We start from the raw sequence: 25,612 nt of genomic DNA on the forward strand, positions 1-25,612 counted from the left end.
TGATCTTGATGATCTTGATCCTATGTAGTCCTAGGCTATAGGCTAATGTGCGTTTGTATCTTAATTGCATACGAAAACAGCTTTAAAAATAATTTAAAAAGTTAACAGAAGAGTACTGATAGAATAAAGATATAAAGAAAATATTTTTGTACAGATTCACAGTGTTTGTGTTTTAAGCCAAGTGTTGCTAGAAAAGACTCAAAAAGTTTAAAAAAAAAGTTAAAAGTTGACAAATTTTAAAAAATTACAGTAAGCTAAGGGTAATTTTTGAAGAAAGGAAAATATTTTTAAAATAAATTTAGTGTAGTCCAAGTTTATAATGTTTATAAAGTCTACGGTAGTGTCCTAGGCCTTCACATTCACTTGTCACTCACTCACTCACTCACCCAGAACAACTTCCAGTCTTCCAAGTTCCACTCATGGTAAGTGCCCTATCTAGGTGTACCATTCTCCATCTTTTATGTTGTCATGTCTCCATCTTTTATTGCGTCTCCACTGTACCTTTTCTGTGTTTAGATATGTGTAGATACACAAACACCTATCATTGTGTTATAGTCACATACAGTATTCAGTACAATAACATGCTGAACAAGTCTGTAGCCAAGGAACAGTAGGCTGTATCATATAGCCTAGGCGTGTAGTAGGCTACGCCACCTAGGTTTATGTAAGTACACTCTGTGATGTTTTTACAATGACAAAAACACCTAAGGAGCTGTTCCTTAGAAGGTATCCTCATAGCTAAGCGACTGTATTTATTTACTCCTTTTTTTCATGAAATCACACGCGGTAACTAATGATAGGTGGTAACTAACGCCCAACTAATATAGTCCACAGAATAAAACTAAGGTAAATATAAATTGATGAGCAAATTAGGGTAGAAAATTACAAAAACCCAAGGGTAAGGTCAGTACACAAAAACATACATATTACAACATTCCGTAGTGTTGGCAGAATTGGTCTTGAAATTATACCTTGAGTTGCCTTGTGGCTAAAGATGAGGGAAATATGGCTACAGAATTCAGTGTCTAAATGTCCAAAACCAGTCACAATACATACAAAAGAAAAACAAACTTGTTGGAGCCTATGAATTTCTACTTAAGACTTGTGAGAAAAATCTCCAATGAATAGCCATAAATTGGCCTTCATATGATATGATAATATCTTCAATGGCATTCTTGTTTGCCATATTCAGTTCCTTAGTAAGTCATTTTTCTTTTGCCTTTAAAATCAACCTCAAGTCATTTTTTCTTTAATCATCTCTGCCATCCTTCCCAGTCTAATCCACACTACTCTTCCATTTTCAGTCACAATGATTTTTTCAAATTAAATGTGATCTTATATTTTCCATACTTAAAATCCTTCAGTGGCTCCTTTCCAGTTAGAAGGGAATCCACACTTCCTCATATGCACTTACATAATCCAGCACTTGGCACTCTCCTCCCCTATCTGACTCTATCTTATTCCACTTTTCCATTGTCTTAACTCCAGCGTTACTGGTCTCCTTTCTGTTGCTCCTTAAATAGCCGAAGCTCATTTCTTTCCCAGATCCTTCACATTTATTCTCCTTCTGGTTGAAGGCTTTGTCTCCAGGTGTCTGGCCGCCTCCCTCTCAGCATTGCATCCTCAGCATACATGGTCAGAGAAGCCCTTGCCGAGCACGCAGTGTGAAGAGTCCTTCCTTTCAGCCAGAAGCTGGCTCAGAACCCCCTGTCCTGGTGGAGTAGTATCATTGGTCAAGCCAATTTACCTTATTTATTCACTTTGTCATTGGTTATTCCTTATGGGTAATGCAAATCCATAAAGACCCATGTGTCCCTAGTACCTTGCATATAGTAATTGCTCAGTAAACAATAATGTGAATAAAGTGCTATAGCACATTCTTTAGCCTCTTTCTGATCAAGTGTTGAGCACTGGAAATATTCTTTTGCTAATGCTGGTCTTATTTGCCACAGGACTGAGTATGTGAAGGTACTGGTTTTGTCTGATCAACAGTTGTGAGCCGTCCAGGATGCTGCCTTCTGTTCCTCTCCTAACACTCGGCGGCTTCTGTGCTGCTTTTCCATTGACCTTTGCTCTGGCTCTTCTGGCCCTTTCTTGCACGTAGGAGCAGTCCTACCTTCCCACATTTGATACCAGAAGCAGCAAGAAGAAACATGAACAAAGGAGATTATGCCCTCTTTTTAAGTATTAAGTGCGTGTTCACAGATATTGGTGCTTAATGTAGTGGTTTTGTTTTAAGTGAGAACATTAGGCTAACCCAGTCACCCAGGGTCGTTTATCAGTTTTCATCGAATCAGGGAAATTTTCAGCTACTGTTTCTTCCGATATTTTACTTGCCCCTTTCCCTGTTTCCACACTATGGGAACTCTCAGCTTAAGATAATCCTTTATAGTTTCTTTTGAGCATTAGATCATATGTTACTGATTTTCATGATGTCACATCTTTGTGACGCTGGTATTTTACCAGATGCTGTGGTAAACAATAAACATTATCTGAAAATAAGTGTGGATCAGGAAATGAGAGTGACAGTGTCCCATCTGATCCCATGGTTTGAGAAGTTACGTAGCACCCAATATGCATAATTGCTGTTATTTAATAATGAAATAAAATATTTCCTTTCAATTATGATACATCTTATAAAATAATGTGTATTATTTTTCAAACAGCTGCAAGGTTGTTGAGAAATAAATATGTAAGTTGTTTGGTACTCACAATTTAATTACCAAGTTTGTTCCTTATTGGTTTGGCCTGGGGTAAATATCATGAAAAAATTACTGAAACACTAAGGACATTGTGAACTGAGAAATATGGGGAAGTGTCTTTATGATATTGTCCTACAGGCTGAGTCTCTGCTCATTTTTCATTATTTTTTGTCTGTTTTCCAGACTGGTCTATGTCTTGACCTAGCCTCAAAGTTCACTGCCTCCTTCGTTTGTATTTTGAAGCCAATCCGATGATATTTTCATTTGAGATGCTTTATATTTTCAGATATAAAATTTTCATTTGATATTTAATAGTTTTTTATTTGTCTGCTGAGATTTTCTATCTTTTTGTTCATTACCAGGATATTTTCTTTTGTAATCACACCCAGGTTTGGCTGCTGGCTGCTCACTGCTCAAAAGCCAGACACAAGAGGCAAACACAGGAGGTGAGGGTTGATGGGAAGAAAAGCAGGTTTAATTAGAGAGCCAACAAATTGAGAAGATGACGAACTAGCGTTCTAAATGTTAAAATTTACCCTAGGGTTTTTAAAGGGAAACTTGGTGTGGGAGACACGTGGGAGTGCTGCAGAGTGTAGGGGCTGCGAGTCTTGTTCCATTGGCTGTCGTGGATAATCGCCTACCCGGAGGCCTGGCTGGTGTCACCTTGACTTCAGACCAGTGGCGGTGGACTAATTGTTCGTGATTCCCGCTAAGTGGAAGGATTCAGCAGGAGCTTCTTGCCTGGTTTAAGATTAGCCTCTGGAATTTCTTAAGCAAGAACATGATTTGATAAGCATGCATTGCTGGAGGGGAGTTTCTTTAGAGGGAAGGAATGAAGATGTGAGAGGGGAGGGAAGGAAGAAGAAGTGGGTGATTTTTGAAACTGAGCTCCCTGGTTATACTTTTACACATTATAAATTTTTGAGAGTTTAATTCCTTGTCTGCTAATTAATCTGGTTATGTTGGAGTAAATATTGTGCTTTGAAAACTCTAGAATTTGCTATATTCCTCCAAACAGTGTTGCTTTTATTTATTTTTTTAGACTGTTTAAGCAGATAGCTTGATTGAACTCTAACTGCAGACTGTATCTCTTGGTAAGCAGCTAAAATCTCAGATGAGCTTCTTCATCCTTTTCAGGGATACTTGCAGTCTGCCCTGTGCATTTGTGGTTCAGTTGTCACTAGAGAGTTGGTGAGAGTTCATACACAGAATCTGTGGCTCCCTATCTCTGGCTCTCTTCCTTCTACAGTTCCTTCCTCACTTTCCAGCAGCTGTGGTTGCTGGAAACTTTGGCCTGTGATTCTTCAAGCGCAAAGACTCAGAGCCTTCCATTGGAGTCTTGGCTGCTCAGCATGCCCCCTGCAGCCTGTCCTCATTGGAAACACCATAAGAAGTCACCTCATTCAGTTACCTTTCTTCAAGCGTCATAACCCTTTGGAATCTACCTAGTCATTACCCAGTAACTTCAAATAATTGCTTTTTGTATTTTATCCAAAGATTAGTTTTTTGCCTAAGGTTTGATTTGGTTTGAGCTTATGTTGTTATACCAGAAGTAGAAACTTGTGTGTTTTGAGAAACACAAGTGCCGGAAATTTCATATGTGTGGCTCTTCAATGCCTCACAACAGCCATGTATAAGCGAAATATTATCATCTCTATTTTATATATGATGAAAGTAGACTACAAATGTAGAGTTATACATCTTCTTCAAGTGTTAGGCAGTTAGTTGTTAGTGGAGTCAGGATTAATACCTAACTCCCTCAATTGAGTTGTTGCTCTCCTCGGTTTCCTCTGTAGTTTTATATTTGAAAAATAATACTCCCAGTGTTTGCTGAATATACTAAATTTCTTATTAGCAGGCATTCTCTCTGAATATAAATGTAACGTTAAAGTCGAAGTTCTTCACATTAGAGGAGGAACTTGATTTTTTAATGTTGAAATATTATAATAAGCCAAAGCCAAAGTATTATAATAATATCTTCATAATTCAATCAAACACGGTACATTCAAGCCTCCCAAGAATGTAAAACTAGAAACAGTAGAGGATGAAGTAAATCAGTTGATGAAAGAAATGCCGAGATAGAGAGGAATTAACAACGAAACCTTCATTATTAAAGTTTTATTTTGGCTGGGCACCATGACTCAGACCTGAAATCCCAGCAGTAGCGGAGGCCAAGGTGGGAAGATCACTTGAGCCCATGAGTTTGTGACCAGCATGGGCTGTATAGCGAGACTTTATCTTTACAAAAAAAAAAATTAAAAATTAAAAATCAGCCGAGTGTGGTGGCACATGCCTATAGTCACAGCTACTCAGGAGGCTGAGGTGGGAGGATGGCTTGAGCCCAGGAAGCAGAGGTTGCAGTGAGCCGAGATGGTTATAAAAACAAAAAGTTCTGTTTGAATATTCAAACCTAGTAGTACATCATCAGTTGTACTTAATCCGGACATGCATATTACAAAGCCCCTGCTTTGGCTGGTAGAGCAATAAACAGTTAATAGAAGAAACAGTCACATTTACTTCTGCTAAATAAAACAGCACAGATCCTTTAATGGACCCCAAGTGGTGGCAGTCTTCATTGACTGCATAATTACTCCTGAACGCCTGTGAATTAACTGCCTGCATATTAACGCCCTTGGACACATCTGTAGCAGCTGAGTGGGGTTGGAGTTGACCACTTGTCAGGATGATGAGGAACTGCGTTAACTGCTGTGCCAAAGAGCTTTTAAGCTATTCCCTTGTGATTGTTAATAGCACTGTTAACAATGGTTTGGGTCAGAAAACTCTGGGTGCAACTCAGTAAAACTTCATCCTAGATACAGAGAATAAAGGCGTTCTCAGATGTGGAAAACACGTCAGTTCACACTTGTGTAAGCACTTCCTGAAGGCCCCAGAAGAGAGATTCCATCAGACATTTTCATTAGTATATTTTCATTAGTATATTTCCCCTATGTTTGATTATTGAAATGTACTATTTCCAGAAGTATGGAATAACTCCATTTTGGGTATTATACATCTTTTCTGAGCATGTAGCACCCCGTGCTATACTTTGCTGTTACTAGGACCATATGGCAATGCAGTTACTAAGTGTGTTAATCTCCAGACTAGCTTGGGCTCATAGTAGAGAGGGAATGTGCCTTTTGCCCTTTGTATTGTTGGGTCCAAGCATGGTGTTGAAATTCAGTGTGTGCTCAATAAATATTCACTGAAATAGTAAGTGGAGATCAGGTTTTTAAAAGTCTAAGAAATCCGTAACTGCTTCTATGTCAGGATTACATTTACCACCACCCCAACACCACAGATTATATATTCCATGTGGCCTTCCCATTACCCAAAAGACTAAGAGCAAAGTACTATGAATTTAGCTTTGGACTGAATACATGTTTAACCGTTTAATTTGCAGGCCTATTGCCTGCTGGAATTAAAAAATTTCTTTCTTTGCCCCTGAAGGGTAGCACATAGAAAAGAAAGCTTTAGAATCAGACCTAAATTCAAATGTCACTAACACTACTACTTAAGGGGCACAGGAAGGCTCCTTCTCTACACTTTAGTCAGATGGGGGCAGCACTGCCAATATTACAAGTTTCCCCTGAGGAGTCAAAGCATGCCCTGTGTAATGCGGTTACTGCCTTACTTGCCACACACACAGCCCCAAACAAAAGCTGCTTCCCGTCTTCCATTTCCCTCACCCAACTTTAATTTAAAGAATATTAAAATACTTTAATTCCTTATGCTGTCTCCATTCTGGATATTATATATTTTCTTTAAAATTTTCAAAGCCTAAAACCATAACACCATTATACAATAAAAACTATAAGCATGATTGGCTGCTAAAACTGAATTTATTCTAAAAAATAGGGTAACTCACTGGTTTTCAATATAGAGCTTTTTCAAAAAATAACTAATCAAGAACCTTACTTTCAGAGATGCTTATTCATGTACCCTCCTTTCCCCTAAATTCCACTAAATGAGTGAAAAAAATGTTTTAAAATCTATAAAAGTACTGGAAATTATTAAATTACTAAATGTAAGACATTTCTGGAAGAGAAAAAGTGATGGGACTGAAATGACAAGAAACATCGAGAAGAATGCATTATAAAAGGCTGCCAGGGAGTTAAGAGTGTTTATAAAGAAGCCCAAAAGAAACTCTGAGCTAAGAGAATAAACACGGAGAAAAGAATTAAAATGACAAGTAAACAAATATACATAGCTGTCAAGTCCAAATATAAAGATTCGGAAGAACTAGTGAAAGTAATAAACATGTGCTCTCTGAAACAATCAATGGAAACCTGTTTCTTAAAACAATTTAAGAGCTTAAAGAAGACTGACCGGTCATCTGAATTTGTAGGAATTCTCTTTTCCAGCCCATTTGCTGACCAGCTTTTGAATGATCATTTTCCTGTGCTCTGCTCTTGCCTCCCCCTGTAACTGGTGCCTACATTTTATAGTCAGTTTTGTCTACAAAGCAGCCTTTCATTATCAGTTTATATTGAAGGACCATGTTAAAATCTGGGCTTAGATTTTTTTAACTTCACATTTTTTAAATTTTGTGTTTTTATTCGTTTGTTTAAACCATGGTATCTTCTAAATTTTATGAGACAATTGAGTTTTGCTGTTTGGAAAACTAAACCAATCACCATTAGGAGCCCTGTAGTTTAAAAAAAAGCAATAATGCCTCAACCGTTTTTATTCATAGTTGGTTTCATTAAAAAAAGAATAGCAGAATATTTTAGGAAGAAGTTGTCTGAAATTCATAAATTATTTCATCTTTTGAAATATAATGCAGTACTTAAGAAATACCAAACCTGTATGTAATTCTGACGTGCACTGAAATGAAGATTTAGAATCATTAACTCTAGGCCTTGAGATAGAGAAATGCACATTTCAGGATTCAACATACATAGAAAAACTAGTGTTAAATTGGCTGCTATAAAATTACTGGGCAAATTGGCAAGTTAATTATAGAATTGTCATTAAGGAAAACTTTAGGTAAGGACCAGGTAAGAGGTTTTAAATTAAGTAGCAACATCAAATTCACCAGGAGTTTTTCTAAGTTTGGATTGTCTTGAGATACAAACTAACTTGAGAGTTAGTAATTTGAAATTATAACAAAAAGTGAACACTTACAGGAAAGTTATACTTTCCTTCGTTGTAATTTCCTGGAAAGAAAAAATATATATATTTAACCTACTGTAGAACGTGTGAATCTACTTACAAGGTGAGCCGAATGGTCTCTGGGCGACACTCCTCTCTTGGTTACTGTTACATTCCCACTGCCCACAACAGGGCCTGCGGCACAGCAGTCACCCAGGGCAGGTTCTGTGGTGGAGATGAAGGAGTGAATGCTCTCTAGGAGGCCTTGCTCAGTGCGGAGTGCCAGGCTGCAAAGACCTTGTTTCCTGTTCCCCCTCACCCAGCCTGGTCCCCTCTGTCTTTTTACTCCTAACACCAAACCCAATTCCATACAATTTTTTAAGAAGAAAGAAAAAAAAAAAAAAAAAAACCTCTCTGCCTCTTACTTTATTAAAAAAGATAGTTTTTGTCTATAATCTTTAATTATCTGTGATTCTTATAAGCCAGCCTTACGGGGCAATTCTGTATCTGTTGATTATGAATTTATATCTCTATATATGTAGACTAGAAGGCAGAATGCACTTATTTTGGCAAGACTTTCTTTTATGCATACACATTTTAGGAATTTAATATTGTGTTAATTTGATAATATAAAAATAAATGTCCTTAACTCCACTGCCATTTGGAATGTTTAAAGCCTTCCATTTAAAAAAAATCTTTATTTTTAGAGGCATAAACACCAAAGTGTTACATACTGAATAGAAATGTTACAAGATATTATCTTTAAAATTGATTAAGAATATTATAGATGCTAAAGATTATCTTCATAACTGCAAATGATGTACTTTCCTTCTATAGTGTATGAAGTTATGAGAAATTTTATTAGGAAAACTGAATAGTTAATATTAGGGCCATAAATGTTTTACCAGAATATGGTATGATTTATATTAATGTACCAATCAATATTAAAAAGTCCTTTTTTTATTAAGGAAAGGGTAGATATAGGAAAATGGTAATATATTTCCTAACTGGATAAAATTATAGAAATTTTAAATAAAAGAACACTCCATTGGGATGTTATTTAAATTGCTTGTTTCTCTACCGGGTTTACCTGCTCAGGCCATTCTCCCATCCAGTCACCCTCTTCTCCTTCCTTCCAACTCTGTGCCTACTGGGTAGTCTGTGTATTTAATCCCAGCTAGGCTTGTTACCTGGCATGAGTACCCCACATCTCAGGCAGAAAACTGGACGACTTACCATGGAAATGAGTTTCTGTGCTGTTTCTTGCTGTAAGGTCCACCGAATTCCTTCTACTGAAATCAGCCTTCAGTATTCAATTACTTTTTATTAAAGCACTTTCTGATGGTGTGTTAATGAGCAACCACACTGGAGCTGATGAAGGGGAGACAAAAAGCGGAAAATCTTTGGTTTCTTTTAAAATCACTTGCATAGGCTTTGAGAAGACAATAACAGAGGCAAATAGTGTTACAAATTGGGTAACTTCTGACAAGAACTTGTAGTTGAAATGCTAGCCAGGGATGAACAGACAAGAAATGCAACTAGGCACAGATTCTCTCAGTTACAGCTCAGCCAGCACTTTTACATGTCCCATGCAACATAAAGCTGGAGAAATGTTCTGCGCCTGCTGTAGACATCACCAACGGGAGGAAGCTTGACACCTGGGTTGCCAACTTATTTTTTCCTAAAGTTTAAACAAGATCCACTAATAAGCTAAGACAGTTTAGGGCAAAAGGAATCGTGAGTATGTTTATGTACCGTGGCTCTCTCTTCCCTACCACACTTCGGTTTTTCAGAACTTGTAATAGTTTTACTCAAAACCTCTTTGAAAGTCATCTGTTTCTGAAGCTAGGTCATTAGTATCACAGATTTTCCTTAAATCCCTTTTGTGATAAGAATTGAAGTTCAGCAATGAGGAAGTCATTGTATTTACCTGAGTAAGTCTAGAGTTTAAAAGGGGAAAATCAGAGACAAACAACTATTACAGAGTGGTTATAAATAAAGGAGAAGAGACATGAAGAAAAGAGTGCCATGAAAATACAAATGACCATGCAAGTAATTCCGCAGGGGGAGAGCAGATATGAACAAACAGAAGAAATCAGATGGGATAGTGCTGGCGGGAAGTCATCCCAGTTAAGGGTGCAAAGACTTGGAGGCAGAAAAGAAGCAGGGCGTTCGAGGCTGGGGATTAGAGTGGGGGAACTCTGGCACTGGGGAAGCCAGAGTTTCCAGAGTCACCCCTAACTCTTACTCACTGTGTGGCCTTGGGGAGCTTGGGGTTACTTCTCTCTAAGCCATAGTTCTGTCTTCAATAAAATGTGTAGGGGTGGGTTGCCCCTACACACCTGTGGGTCTTTCTCGTAAGGTGGAACGAGAGACTTAGGAAAGAAAAAGACACAGAGACAAAGTATAGAGAAAGAAATAAGGGGACCCAGGGAACCAGCGTTCAGCATATGGAGGATCCCGCCAGCCTCTGAGTTCCCGTAGTATTTATTGATCATTCGTGGGTGCTTCTTGAAAAGGGGGTTGTGTCAGGGTCACAAGACAATAGTCGGGAGAGGGTCAGCAGACAAACACGTGAACAAAGGTCTTTGCATCATAGACAATGTAAAGGATTAAGTGCTGTGCTTTTAGATATGCATACACATAAACATCTCAATGCTTTACAAAGCAGTATTGCTGCCCGCAGGTCCCACCTCCAGCCCTAAGGCGGTTTTTCCCTATCTCAGTAGATGGAGCATACAATCGGGTTTTATACCGAGACATTCCATTGCCCAGGGACAGGCAGGAGACAGATGCCTTCCTCTTGTCTCAACTGCAAGAGGCATGCCTTCCTCTTATACTAATCCTCCTCAGCACAGACCCTTTACGGGTGTCGGGCTGGGGGACGGTCAGGTCTTTCCCTTCCCACGAGGCCATATTTCAGACTATCACATGGGGAGAAACCTTGGACAATACCTGGCTTTCCTAGGCAGAGGTCCCTGCGGCCTTCCGCAGTTTTTGTGTCCCTGGGTACTTGAGATTAGGGAGTGGTGATGACTCTTAAGGAGCATGCTGCCTTCAAGCATCTGTTTAACAAAGCACATCTTGCACCGCCCTTAATCCATTTAACTCTGAGTTGATACAGCACATGTTTCAGAGAGCAGGGGGTTGGGGGTAAGGTTATAGATTAACAGAATCTCAAGGCAGAGGAATTTTTCTTAGTACAGAACAAAATGGAGTCTCCTATGTCTACTTCTTTCTATACAGACACAGCAACAATCTGATCTCTCTTGCTTTTCCCCACAAAATGGAGATAGAAAGATAAGCACACACTTCCAAATCCTACTTAATTTTTAAAATTTCCTTTTCAAGGAATCAAACTGTGCTGTGATTCCTTTTTTGATTACTCAAAATAATTCGATACTAAAAACTGAATTCCTGTAGCACAAATACTTGATCAGCCCCTCAACAGAGGACCGTAGGCAAATTACTTCTCTGTCTTAAACTTATCTATTATCAAATGGATCATTGTTTCCAGAGAGGAAGGAATTTTTTGCTGCATAGTTCCAAAAGGCAGTAGAGCTGATAGTTAGAAATGACAGAGAAAGATTTTTGTTTTTAAATGAAGGAAAAAAGTAAAAGCATGCTAAAAATCAGAATTGGAAGACAGTGGGTGATACAGGCTTCAAAATAAATAAGGAGCTCTCTGTTATCAGAGACTTCGCTGGGTGCAAAGAGAAGAAAAATAACTCTCTTGCACTTAAGAATGTACTTCCTTATACACTGTCTTATTTGTCAATAATTTTACCAGGAACCAGTTTGTAACTTGTTAAATTGTATCTTGTAAAGTGCCTTGGATTTCTTTTATACTCTATACAATGTAGGATAAGGAAGCAGTTGCTCAATTAGTTTTTTTTTTTAATTGCATTGAAGATTGGATGAAACACAGAATAAAGAAAAGAAATAACCAATAACCTGCTTCATAAAAGGGCTACAACCTCTGGATCTAAGACTCAGCTCATCAAAAGATGGTTTGCAGACCAGCAGCAGCGCTTGAGGGCCTGTTAGAAAAGCAGAATGTAAACCCCACTCTGGCCTAAAACAAGGTCCTCAGGCGATGTGGATGCGCATGAACGCGTGAGATGTGCTGCCCTAGAACCACGTTTCGGGTGGTCTCTAGAGTTGCTCAGAGTAAGAGCTGCCAAAGTCATCTCTTCAAAAGTTTTAGTCTTCATCAGCTCTGACAGTTTCTTCCCTGTGTTGTAAGAGACTATAACTGTAGGCTGTTTCGCCTTTTCCTTTTGTCAGCCTTCTTATTTGCATAGCAACCTTAGGCAAGGAAAACACTCTTAGAATGATTAAAGTTTATTCTCAGAAAAGCTCTCTCACAGAAATGAAGCAAGATTGTCAAATGTATTAGGAATGTTATAGGAAAGATACAGTTACCCCTCAGGTGCTTATTGCATCAGGACACAGACCTCAAATGGATCTCTGGGAAGGTTTTTCTCACTGTGACCCCTGATAGAAGACTAAGGCCCTGTCACTAGATCTTGCAGGCCCCACTCTGTAGTCAGCATGGGTCCTGCTGCATCTGAGTGAACTGGAGTCAGCTGTATTTTCCCAGGTCACCAAGTTAGCAATGCTGGAGCTCGCTTAAGCAGTCAGGGCATCTGCCACTGAATTCATTGTTCTACCTGCTGTACTTGGCTGCTTCTCATAAAATTTATAGACAAAAGCCAAAAAATTTAGTATGTGTTTACAAACTCTTATCAGATCACATTGCTGTTGCTAAATGTGTAAAATGAGAACTGACATGAGTTGTACTTTCTGTCTCCTTCCCTCATCTTTCACTAAACAGCCAAAAGGAAAGTATCAGGACAGAGTAGAAGCAGAAGTCTGTGTACTAATTACCACTTACTACATGCCTGTTTTAGGCTATGCACTTTACATACCCAGGGTGTACACATCGCAGCTATTCTGCCATAGGATTTATTAACCCCAGTTTACAGATAGGAAAACTGAGGCTTAAAGATCAAATGACAGAACTGCATTTGAGTATTAATGTGTTGGAACCCAAAGTGTATGCTTTTTCATTACATCTTAAAACTTTGTATTAGTCTGTAAACTAAATAATTCATTTCTGAGTGACTGTTTTTTTGTTTTTGTTTTTGTTTGGTATTTGTTCATTCAAAGCATTCTTCCCATGGCAGCTCACTACAAAAGCCTTCCTGGATTTTTTTCATATCTGAGTTTCAAGACCAGAAACCGTGTCACCCTGCTGAAAAACCCAAAAAGAAAGAATTATTGCATTGTAGACCATCCATTAATCTGCTTTCAAAACTCTATGCAGATGTGTTATCTTTTTGCTCTTCTGTTACACTCAGTTTGTGGTACCCTATTCCTGTCAATTTGGATCTGCTTTTCTGTTTTTAAAAAAAGTGTCATTGATTATCAAGTTCTCACTAATAGATGCTTTTTCTCTTCTCATCCCCATGTTATCAATCCAGCTGTTCAGCCTTGCCCTGAATGTTATTTGTAGCACTCAGTGAAAACTTTGCGATAAGACAGGATTCTTGTGTTAGCACGTCACCTCCATCATGTTAGCACGTCACCTCCATCATGTTAGCACGTCACCTCCATCATGCCTTTCTTCCACCAGTGTCATCTAAAGCATTGTTAATGCTATTGCTGCTTAATACCACTCCTGTGGAATTTCAGCACCTAAAAAACTAATTTTCAAAATATCTTTTATAGATAAGTGTCCAGAACAACTAGATATATATCAAATGACTTGTCTAAAATTCCATAGCAGATAAAAATACCTTAGTGTGATTTCATACACGAGTGGGGCATAACCAACAATGTCAATGATCGTGGAAGAGAAGTGTGAGCTTCTTGAATATATAAATGTATGTCTTTCAATTTGATGAAAGGCATACATTTATATATTCAAGAAGCATATTGAATATTTTGTAATTCATAAAGTACCTTGGATGGCAATCATGGATATTGGATAAGGAAAACAGGAAGCATTAATTAGTTTAAATATAGACTAACTAATGAAAACGTCAGAAAGGAGTTAGGTGCACTATAGCTACAAACTACTCTTTAATCATGTTAAAGATTTCTCTAGATATATATACTGGAGATATACAAAGATGAGTAAGACACTACAGAAATTATATCATCATCACCGTTCAGAGTGATTGAAGTTTAAATAAACTGTTGATTTTTATTGAGTCAGTAAAAATTCTAAACACTTCACGTGCACTGTCTCATGTTTCTCTCCTAATAACACAAAAGTGGGCTCTATGTTTAGCCTCATTTCATAGTTGAGGAAACTGACCTGGACAGTTCAGACTCTTGATTAGTTTCAGTGCTAACTGGCAGGTAGATGTTAAGCTAGTAAGTACATGAAGAATTGAATCCAGATCTGATTCCAATGTTTTTGCTCATGACAACTATTTTTACTGTACCAATTGTTATGGTCTAGGATTTTAAAGAAAAAGCCTAATTTACAATAGTCATTAAAGGTTTACCTGAGGGTGAGATGACGAAAAAGTGTTATTTTTTTCTTTTTACTGCATTAGACATATTAGGATTAGGTTCAACTGCTAATACCAAATATGCACCTGTAGTGGCTTAACCCAGTAGAAATATTACGTCCTTCTCCTTCCCCACTTAAAACCTGTACAGCGATGCCACACTGTCCTTCCCCAGCTCCATGGAGCCTGTGGCTCATTGCGGCTCCCCACTTAAAACCTGTACAGCAATGCCACTCTGTCCTTCCCCAGCTCCATAGAGCTTGTGGCTCACTGTGGCTCCCCACTTAAAACCTGCACAGCGGTGCCACACTGTCCTTCCCCAGCTCCACAGAGCTTATGGCTACGCTTTTCTTAGCCTTTCACTTTTTCCTTCAAGCCTGCTGCCCTTACAAACATGTCTGCATCCTATGCAGGAAGAAGAAAAGAGTGAAAGGGAAAAGATAATGCCAACTATGTAATTTTAAAGAGTTTCCCATAAATCGCAGTCAGTGCTAATTAATATCCTATTGGCCAGTATTGGATCACAGGCCACCATAGCCGCAAGAAAGCTGCAAAATTGAGATTTTTTTTTAATGTACTTAGTATTTTAGAACAGTTGTGGCTTTACAGAAAGATTGTGAAAATAGTACAGAGAGTTTTCGTATATCCTGCATGTGGTTTTTCTCTATTATTAACATCTTACATTAGCATGGCTCACTTATTTCAGTTTATGAGCCAATATTGACACATTGCTAACTATTATTGACAATACTGGTACAGTATTAACTAAAGTCCATTTCAGGTTTCCTTAGTTTTTACCTAGTGTCCTTTTTCTGTTCCAGAATCCCTGGAATACAACATGACGTTGAGTTGTCCTGTCTCCTTAGGCTGCTCTTGGCTGTGACAGTTTCTTAGACTTGTTTGTTTTGATGATCTTAACAGTTTTGAGGAGTACTAATCAGGTTTTTTTTAAGATGTTTCTCAAATGGGATTTGTCAGATTTGTTTTCATCATTAACCTGGGCTTATGAGTTTGGGGAACTAAAACCACAGAGGTAAAATGCCATGTTTGCCACATCATATCAAGTATACGTACTGTCCACATGACTTATGCTCATGTTACCTTGATAACATAGCTGAGGTCATACTTGTCAAGTTTCTCCACTGTCGAATTCCTCATTTTTCTTTCTTTTCTTACGATATCCTTTAAAAGGAAGTCACTATGGGGAACCCCTGATTAAGAAGTGGGGAATTACTGTTCACTTCCCCTAGGTGGAATATCTACAAAAATTATCTGGAAGATTTGTGCCTTCTCCTCTATTTATCTATTGATTGATTGATTCAGTCATTTCTATCAGTGTGGACTCATGGATATTAATTTTATACATTGTGTTACAATTTGGTACCACTGTCTTTTCTTGCTCAGATTGTCTCAGCTTTGGCCATTGCGAGTTCTTTCAGTTGGCTTTGACACATGCTCATAATTTGAGGGTTTAATTCAAACATAATTTGAGGGTTTTTTTTTTTTTAACACTTTCTTACTTTCTGGCACTACACATTGCTCCAGACTAGTCTTAGATATTTCTACTTCCCGTCCTAAAATCAATCATTTCTCCAAGAAGCTCATTTTCCATTTATTGGAGTATGGTATTAGAAACCAAGATCAGGCTGCTGGCCCTGCTTGTTGTTTCTGGGATATGCTGAAGTCTGCGCTTTCTCAGCTGACATAGAATGGACATATATGTGTATGTACTAACCTATGTATATACACATATTTATGCATATTTAACCATCTGTAAATATATTAAACTAAACATGAGTTCATAATGATGTCTCTGATTTTAATCTGTCCCCACATTGACCATTATAGCCTCTTCCCTTTGCTTATTACTCCACTCCACCGTGAGAAACTGGCTCCCACCATTCTTTTATTTAATTGTTGAGTTCCAGGATACATGTACAGTGACATCAGAATGGTTAACCTGTACTTACACTTCTTCCTGTAGAAAGTAACTTCATCCACTAGAACAGTGCTTATTTATGGGGTTTTTTTTCCCTTTAGTCTAACAGACTTCTCTCATTTCTAAGTTTACTTTTCTCCAATCCCTTCAATAAAATTGTTTTCATATGCTTTAACCTAGTTAAAATGTTTGTTCACATTCAGCATTGCATCCTGAGAGTCTCCTACTTCCTCAATAATATTGTGGTTTTTAGTGTGCAAACATGAAAATTCACTCTCTGTGCCGTGAAGTTGTTTGGGTTTTGACAAGTGCTTTGTGTCATGTATTCACCGTCATTTTGGTATCATACAGAATAGTTTTATCACCCTAAGCTATAGTTATTCAACCTTCTCTCCACCCCTTAAACTGTGTTAACTACTGATTTTTTTTTTTTATCATCTCTCTAGTTTTAGTATTTTCAGTATGTCATACAGTTGAAAGCATACGGTATGTAGCCTTTCCAGAGTGGCTTCTTTCACTTAGAAATGTGCATTTAAGGTTTATTCCTAGTTTTTGTGGATTGTTAGCTCATTTCTTGCTACTGCTGAATCATTTTCTACTGTATGCCTGTAACCCAGTTTGCTTATCTGTTCATCTATCGAAGGGCATCTTGGTTGCTATGAATAAAGCTGCTATAAACATTTATGTGAAAGTTTTTATGTAGGCATAAGTTTTCAGAACCATTGGGTAAAAACCTAAGAATACAACTGCTAGATTGTATAATAAGGCTATGTTTAGCTTTGCAAGAAATTGCCAAACTGTCTAAGTGGCTGTATATACTATGTTGCATTCCAGGCAGGAATGAGAGTTTATGTTTTTCATATCCTCACCAACAATTGGTATATTCAGTTATTTATTTTAGTCATTTTAATAAGTGAGAAGTGGTATCTCACTTTTGTTTTGGTTTGAATTCCCTAGTGACAAATGATGTTGAACATCTTTATTTGGTTATTTGCCATCTGTAGATCTTCTTTGGTGAGTTGTCTGTTCAAGTATTTTGCCTGCTTTTTAAATGGGTCATTTGCTTTCTTATTGTTGAGTTATAAAAGTTTTTTCTGTGTTTTGGATACAAATCCTTTATCAGCTAACGTGTTTCCCAAATATTTTCTTCCTTTCTGTGGCTTGTCTCTTTATCTCTTAATAGTGTCCTACACAAAGCCGAAGTCTATAATTTTAACAAAGTAGAACTTACCAATTTTTCTTTCAAGGACTTTTTTGATACTGTATCTAAAAACTCATCACCAAACTAATATAATACAGATTTTCTTCTGTGCTTTCTTCTCTAAGTTTTATGTTTCATATTTGGTTTTAAGATACATTTTGAGTTGATTTTTGTGAAAGATGTCTGTGTCTAGGTGTCTACTTTTTTTTTTAGCTTATTGATATTCACTTGTTCCTATACCATTTGTTGAAAAAAACATTATTTTCCATTGAATTGTCTTTGCTCCTTTGTCAGTAATCAGTTGACTGTATTTCTGAGGGTCAGTTTCTGGGCTCTGTATTTTGTTCCATTGATCTGTCTTGATTGTAGCTTTATAATAAGTCTTGAAATTATATATTATGAGTCTTCTAACATTGTTCTTCTTGTCAGTATTGTGTTGTCTGTCCTGGGTCTTTTGCCTTTCCATGTGTACTTTAGAAAATGTTTGTCAGTGTCTAAAAATATATCACTTGCTGAGATTTTGATTAGGATTGCATTGAATCTGTAGATTAGTTGGGAAGAACTGGAGTCTTAACAATGTTATGACCATGAACATGGATGTTTCTCCTTTGAGTTCTTCCATCAGAGTTTTGTGGTTTTCTACATAGGAATACTGTACATATTTTGTTAAATTTGTACCAAAACATGCAATTTTTTTTGGCTTCAGTAAATGTTTTTTGTTCTTAAAACTCCAATTATTTATTGCTGGTATGTAGGAAAGCATTTGACTGGTGACCTTTTATTACCTTGTTTTACTAGCTTATTAGCTATAGGAGTATGTGTAGGGTTTGAGGGGTTTTGGGGACTATTTTGGGGGATTTTTTTACATTGCCAGTGATGTCTCCTGTGAACAAAGGAAGTTTTACTTTTTTCTTCAAAATCTGTATGAGTTTTATTTACTTTTCTTGTCCTATTGAAGTAGGTGGGACTTCTAGCATAGTGTTGAATAGTAGTTGTGAGAGTAGACATCCTTGCCTTGTTCCCAATCTTAAGGGGAAAGCATTCAGTTGCTCACAATTCAATATGTTGCAGGTTTGCTGTACATGTTCTTTCTTTTCTTGAGACAGAGTCTCGCTCTGTCACCCAGGCTGGAGTGCATCTAGGTGGCACCATCTAGGCTCACTGCAACCTCTGCCTCCCAGGTTCAAGTAATTCTCATGCCTCAGCCTGAGTAGCTGGCATTACAGGCATGTATCACCACGCCTGGCTAATTTTTGTCTTTTTTCATTAGAGACGGGGTTTCACCATGTTGGCCATGCTGGTTTGGAACTCCTGATCTCAAGTGATTCACCCGTGTTGGCCTCACAAAGTTCTGGGATTACAGGTGTGAGCCACCACTCCTGCCCGATGTTCTTTTTCAACTTGAGGAAATTTACTGAAAGTTGTTATGAATGAATGTCGCCATTGGCCGCATGCTTTTTCTGCTCTATTTATATGATCACATGATTTTCCTACTTTGGCCTTGTTGATGTGGTGGATTACATTGATTTTCTAATATTAAATCAACCTTATGTACCTGGAATAAATCCTACTTGGTTATGGTGTATATAATTCTTTTAGCACATTATGGAATGGAGTTTGCTAATAGTTTTGAGGATTTTTGTACCTGTGTTCATGAGAGATGCTGATTTCTAGTTCTTCACTTTAGACTGTCTTTATCCACATTGGTTATGAGGAGGCCTTGTTCTTGTTCCCCCTCAGACCACATCTCATTCTAAGGAGGTCACAGAGCAGTTGGGCTGGTCACAAATCTGGCACCTGTTAATGCTTTTCCTCCCCATCTCTGGCCAGTTGTAGCCTCTGAGGGTGATTTAGTATTTTGAGAGATACTTCCTTTGTCAGGTCCCAACCAGTGCTCAAGAATAGGCGGGGGACAGTCACCTCTGGCCTCCCTGGCTGGCCCAGGCCCCAGCCTCTGACGAGTAATGTAGAATTACTTTGAACGAGACACTTCCAATGTCCAGCCCCACAGATTGGGTTAGGAAGTGTTCCCTCTGCTTTTATTTTTTGGACAAGATTATAGAGAACTGGTATCATTTCATTCTTTAATGTTTGATAAAATTCATTGAAACCATATGGAGTTGATGCTTTCTTTTTTGGAAGATCATTAACTATTGATTAAATTTATTTAATAGACATAAGCCCATTCAGATTATTTAATTCTCTTTGTGTTGGTCATTATGAATCAGAATCAGTCACATTCATGTAAGTTAAAAAATGTGTGAGCTTGGAGTTGTTCATAGTATTTCTTCATTATTCTTAAATGTCCTTGAGGTCAAAAATAATGAAATCCTCTTCTTCCCTCTCTCTCTCTTTTTTTTTTTTTTTTTTTTTTCTGAGACAGAGTCACTCTGTCACCCAGGCTGGAGTGCAGTGGTGTGATCCTGGCTCACTGCAACCTCAGCCTCTTGGGTTCAAGTGATTGTTGTTGCTCAGCCTCCCAAGTAGCTGGGACTATAGGCACACACCACTGTGCCCAGCTAATTTTTGTATTTTTAGTAGAGATGGAGTTTTGCCATGTTGACCAGGCTGGTCTTGAACTCTTGGCCTCAGGTGATCCACCTGCCTTGGCCTCCCAAAGTGCTGGGATTACAGGCCTGAGCCATCACACCCAGCCAAAACCCTCTTCATTTCTGATATTGGTGTTTGGGCTTTTTTTTTCTCTTTAGCCTGTCTAGAGGTTTATCAATTTCATCAGTCTTTTCAAAGTCCAGCTTTGGGTATTGATAATTTGCTATTTTTGGAAAATGAGTCTTTAGCTGCATATTTGCTATCCCAGACACACTGAAGAAGGAGGAAGCTGATCTGTAGGCAGCCAGCCTGCCAGCTGCAGTTCTTCCTGGAGGGCCTTGTCCAGATGAGGTCATCATGCTGTGTCTGTATTCTCTGGGATAGCCACACTTTTCTGTCCTTATGTTTTCTCAGGTTTTTGCTTCTGTGGAGCCATTCTTGATAGAGCCATCTCCTTCCTTCCTGACTTGAAGTCTTATGATTTACATTAGAAATACATAAATATGTTGAATTCTACCTCAGAAAATGCCTGTGTTTACTTAACCTAAGAATGTTGTTTTATTACCATGTGGTTGACACATTATTCAGGAAAGTACATTTTATTGTCTCTCTGGTGGAATTTTGGCATATATTTTGGCCTCTGGCTTTGCTCACAGCTGTTCTGAGACAGTTTTAAAATCTCTCTGAGCCTCAGTTTCCTTGTCCTGAGATAAGCAAGAAAAGACACACCTCATAGTGTGGGAGTGAAGTTTGGGTGTAATCCTGGCATGGCATTATATAGAAGTCTTGGGTGCATGTGGTTTCTCCTAATATCACAGTTTCCTACTCTGTGTATCGACCAGAGATTAACTCCAGACTTCTATATTGTTGCTAGACGAACTGCCTAAATGCCTTAATTTCCTTTTGGCAGACACCTGTTTTGTGTTTGCTTTCGTTCTTTGCTTGTGACTTCCTTCTTCCTTTTTACAAAAATATAGAACATTGATTTTGTTTCTGAGGTATAAATATATGTGAATAACAGAATGTTAGAGACTATGATAGATATTGCTAATTTGACCCTCTTGGTTACAGGGGAAGGGGAGGAGTTACAGCCCGGCCAGTTGGAGTTGTAGTACCACGAGGGACACCAACTCCCAGAGGAGTCCTGTCCACCCGAGGGCCAGTGAGTCGGGGAAGAGGACTTCTCACTCCCAGAGCAAGAGGAGTCCCCCCAACTGGGTACAGACCTCCACCGCCACCCCCGACACAAGAGACTTATGGAGAATATGTAAGTGAAGGTGTCAGACAACAGCCTTGTTCATCAGATTGACTTAATCCAGACTTAGCACTGGATATTGTACCCACGTATGCTTCCTCACCTTGTTTTGGTTCTTGAGTATTCTACTTTGTTTCAGCAAATATTTATTGAGTGCTAAAGAAGTACTTAATACTAGAGGTATAAAAATGGCCTGATCTTTTTCATCAAATAGTTTAAATCTAAGGTATGGAAGAGGAGTTTGGGTGGTGGGGAGGTGTAAGACTAAGGTTCAGGAGACATATTTTCAAGCCCTTACAGGAATTTAATGTAACATTCTTGCATATTTCACTCCTGAATACTTCAGTCATTTAAAAAATAATTGCCTGCGTATACCAAGATGGTTTCAGCCTTAACTGTTTCCTTTTAAGCTACTCTGCTGAGTATGGATTCTTAGTGGAAATTCTTTTCAGTAGAGAAAACAAAAGTTCTCTATTTTCAATTAGTGCAAATCGGTTTTTCATTTATCATTCAGTGATTCTTTGATATAATTCATAGACTGACTTAACATAAGAGAGAATAATAACCGTGAAAGTTGAGGGGGAAGGGAATTCTTTGATGTCCTCATTTACCATAAATGAAGAAAATAAGAAGCAATGGATAGGTGATTCATATTAATAATTGAAATTGTTAAAGTAAGTGTATGTGAACCATTGTCAATGAAAGGGAAGCAGTAACAATGATAAAATGCAAGTATCAGTAGGTTTTCATGTTTTACTTTAGGAGAGATCTCTTGCTAGGTGCTCTGTGCCTCTTTGCATAGTTTCTAGAAGGTTGCAATAATCCCCTGTGCCTCAGACAACCTCTTCAGCCTCATCTGTGTGGCCACTGGTAAGATCAAAGTCTTTGTCTTGGACATATTTAAGTTTTTGTAATTCCCTGAACATTCTGTGTCATCTTAGTCTTCCAGACCTTTGTTTATACTGCCTCCTCAGCCTAGAATGGTGTTCTTATGTTTCATTTGACTGTCTCCTTGTGTCCTTCTACACTTAGGTCAACCATTGCTAGGGAAATGTAGAGGCGGTAATAGCTAACCTGTTGAGCATTACTACAGTTCTTACATTTCTCTCTCCCACCTAGCTTGTGAACCTCTGGAAGGGCAGGAATGGATAGCTTTTATCTCTTTATACTTGGGAGAGAGTGCATACTGGGAGCTCACTGAATTATATTTTAACAAATCCCGTAATAGTTTTACAAGTTTGTTATTCAGTTGAGGAAGGATGTGGTTCCTCTCTTTGAATTCGTTACAGTTAGATGTGTTCCTACTTCCTAATATTCTTACCAGATGACAATAATAATTATGCCTCAGCTCTTCCATAAATGCTGAGTCTCCTGAAAGTATCAGGGACTCTAAAGGAGAGGAAATCTTAAATTCCTTTTAGGTAGGCCCAGTGTCTGTTCATTTCCACTTTGGCTTACATTGATTTCTTAGGTTTAGATTTAATACAGATGTGGTTGGATGATGTAGTAGAAATTGCCAGGCAGGTTGTGTGGGAAACCTGGATCCTATACCCCATTTTACCATAAATTTTAATATCAGGCAAGATATTTAACTTTTTGGGCTTCATAATCCACTTATTTCAGAAAGAACTATTGCCTTCATTACATGTATTCATCTTTCCATTCAATAAAGATTGGATTTCTACCATGTGAGCCAGACACACATGTTGTCTGTCTCAGCATGTATACTCTAATTATTAGAGTCCAAAGGAGGAAAAGCAAAAGCAAGAGACATTCAAGACATTTGGGTTTGCTGCTTGTACTTTTGATTGGTTTTATTTATTTTTTATTTTTGTAAATGATAGGAAAGGCATTAAAACAATTGAATTGAGAAGTATTCTGTAAGATTAATTTACTCCCTTTTCCATCTGCTACCAAGGATAATGGGATAATGGCCCTGTAGAAGATTACCTGTGTTTTTCCAGAACCAGACAAAGGTTTAAGAGCTCTAAAGGAGGGCCGGGCGCGGTGGCTCATGCCTGTAATCCCAGCACTTTGGGAGGCCGAGGCGGGCGGATCACGAGGTCAGGAGATCGAGACCATCCTGGCTAACAGGGTGAAACCCCGCCTCTACTAAAAATACAAAAAATTAGCCGGGCGTGGCGGCGGGCGCCTGTAGTCCCAGCTACTCGGGAGGCTGAGGCAGGAGAATGGCGTGAACCCGGGAGGCGGAGCTTGCAGTGAGCCGAGATCGCGCCACTGCACTCCAGCCTGGGTGACAGAGCGAGACTCCGTCTCAAAAAAAAAAAAAAAAAAAAAAAGAGCTCTAAAGGAAAAAGTCAACCTTCATTGTTTGATTCCCACACTCACTCATGCCTGGCACTCTTCCAGGCACTGACTGTTACTGCAGCTGTGATTTCAACACAGAGCCAGTGCTCTTTCTGTCACATGGTAGTGTTGCCTTCAAATAACTGACAGCCATATCCGCCAGTGTTCTAATTTGGCTGGAATGCAGCATTTGCAATTTTATCAACTTCATACAAGTCTTGCATACATAAAACAGCTGTGTGCTTTCCAGGTGTGCTTTGGGTGGTGTAGTGGGACACCAAAGGAAAAGAAATACCATCATGAGTGCACCTCCTTCCCCGAGTTGAATTACCGTCATGAAGGGTTCAGATTACAAACGTTATAGCTTTCCCACTTAATTTAGCATCTATTATTCCTGGCAGTGCCTTTTAAGATTACTAGTCAAGAGAAAAGATTTTCCTCATTTAGCCTAGCATTTTGTGAGCTGCCTTGGCACAGTTATAGTAAAAGCTTCAGTGGCTTTTTCAGTATAGTAAAAGCTTCACTGTATATAACAAACTTTGCTGGTACTTGGTATAAGGAGTAGATAAAGCCCTTCACCTTGCTTACAGTGGCTTGCCGTCAGTAGCACTGCCTTGCAGATAGCCGTTTGACCTCATCTTCCTCCACTGACCCGGTTTTCTACTTCCAACTTTTCTAATACAGCTTGCAACCTCTGGCATAACTTCAGACCTTGGCCATTGGTCTCAACTGTTTGAAAACCTAAAGAATACTCACCCATCATGCTTAGTTTTGCAACATGGTAGGGGGAGTGGGAAGTAAATTCTTCTTAAAAAATTTTTTTATGTTGGGCTCGGCACAATGCTCACACTTGTAATCCTAGCATTTTCAGAGGCCAAGGTGGGCACATCACTTGAGGTCAGGAGTTCAAGACCAGCCTGGCCAACATGGTGAAACCTCATCTCTACCAAAAAAAAATACAAAAATTAGCCGGGTGTAGTGGTGTGCACCTGTAAACCCACCTACTTAGGAGGCCGAGGTGGGAGAATTGCTTGAACCCGGCAGGTGGAGGTTGCAGTGAGCTGTGATCGCCCCACTGCACCCGAGCCTGGGTGCCAGAGCGAGACTCCGTCTCAAAAAAAAAAAAAAAAGAAAAAAAAATTGTTTCTTTGTTTCTTGGATTTTAGATAGGGTGGGTGTATTATAAGATACCCAATTTAGAAAACCAAGGAGCTTGTAACACAAATAAATGGTTATTCATTCATGCATCAAATGGGAAAGTTGGCCATCTTTGAATATACTGAAATTATTACATGGAACTAGAACATCTTAAATTAGATTCTAAATTCCATGAGGGTAGGCACTCTCCCCCTCCCTCGCCTTCCTCCCACCCACCACACTTCACCTTTTTATTCCCAATAACTAGTATATAATGTCTGGCACATAGTAGGTCTTTAGTAAATATTTACTGAATGAATGAATGAATGAATGGTCACAAGATGGTTTTTAAAAATTGTCTCCTGCAGAGAACCCACCACAGATGCCTTCTGTGTGATTTTTCAGTTTTATTCACATAGCAATTTATATGTAACGTAGTATTTAGCATATAGCTGTGTAGAACAATCATAATATGTCTAGTTTTCAAAAGATTATTAACTTCTAAGGAAAAATTCTTTATCTCTAGGTTAATCTCTGGCTACTAGCTCAGTTTTTGGCACATTGTAAGCACTTAGTAAATGTTCGTTGGACTGAACAACCCTATACAGAGACTTGATAACATTGTTCAGATGAAGATTACCATTGATTTTTTCTAAGTTACTGGTAAAAGCATGTGATGGGAAGAAATATGATAGTATTTGAGAAAATAACTTTGCTAAGTTACTGTTGTCTTCTAGCACTGGACGGGTAGTCACAGGTTACAAATGAATAAGATTAATTTTGTTAGCTCCTGAAGGAAACAGAAAAACCTACTGTAAATCTCATCTCAGTATAAAAAGGGACTTTCAAGAAGGATGTAATATTTGATGAGAAACTGCTCTCTACAAGGCACTGTGATATATGTCA

General features: G+C 38.5%; 1 protein-coding gene across 9 annotated transcripts in view; it reads left to right on the top strand.

Moving 5' to 3' along the window:
• KHDRBS3 (KH RNA binding domain containing, signal transduction associated 3) overlaps nt 1-25,612 on the top strand; it is a 199,860-nt gene that overhangs the window by 103,990 nt on the left and 70,258 nt on the right. For 7 of the 9 annotated variants that reach the window (XR_002007132.4, XR_002007135.4, XR_002007136.4 and 4 more), the window contains exon 6: nt 21,079-21,274. The exons of the other annotated variants lie outside the window; for them this stretch is intronic. Coding sequence is in view for 3 of the 7 variants with exons in the window: in XM_004047562.5 (XP_004047610.1) it covers nt 21,079-21,274 (196 nt within the window). In the remaining 4 variants the exon portion in view is untranslated. The remainder of the gene's footprint in view (nt 1-21,078; nt 21,275-25,612) is intronic. 9 annotated transcript variants of the gene reach the window in all.

The sequence above is a fragment of the Gorilla gorilla genome, chromosome 7, assembly GCF_029281585.2.
Source record: "Gorilla gorilla gorilla isolate KB3781 chromosome 7, NHGRI_mGorGor1-v2.1_pri, whole genome shotgun sequence".
Lineage (NCBI taxonomy): Eukaryota > Metazoa > Chordata > Mammalia > Primates > Hominidae > Gorilla > Gorilla gorilla.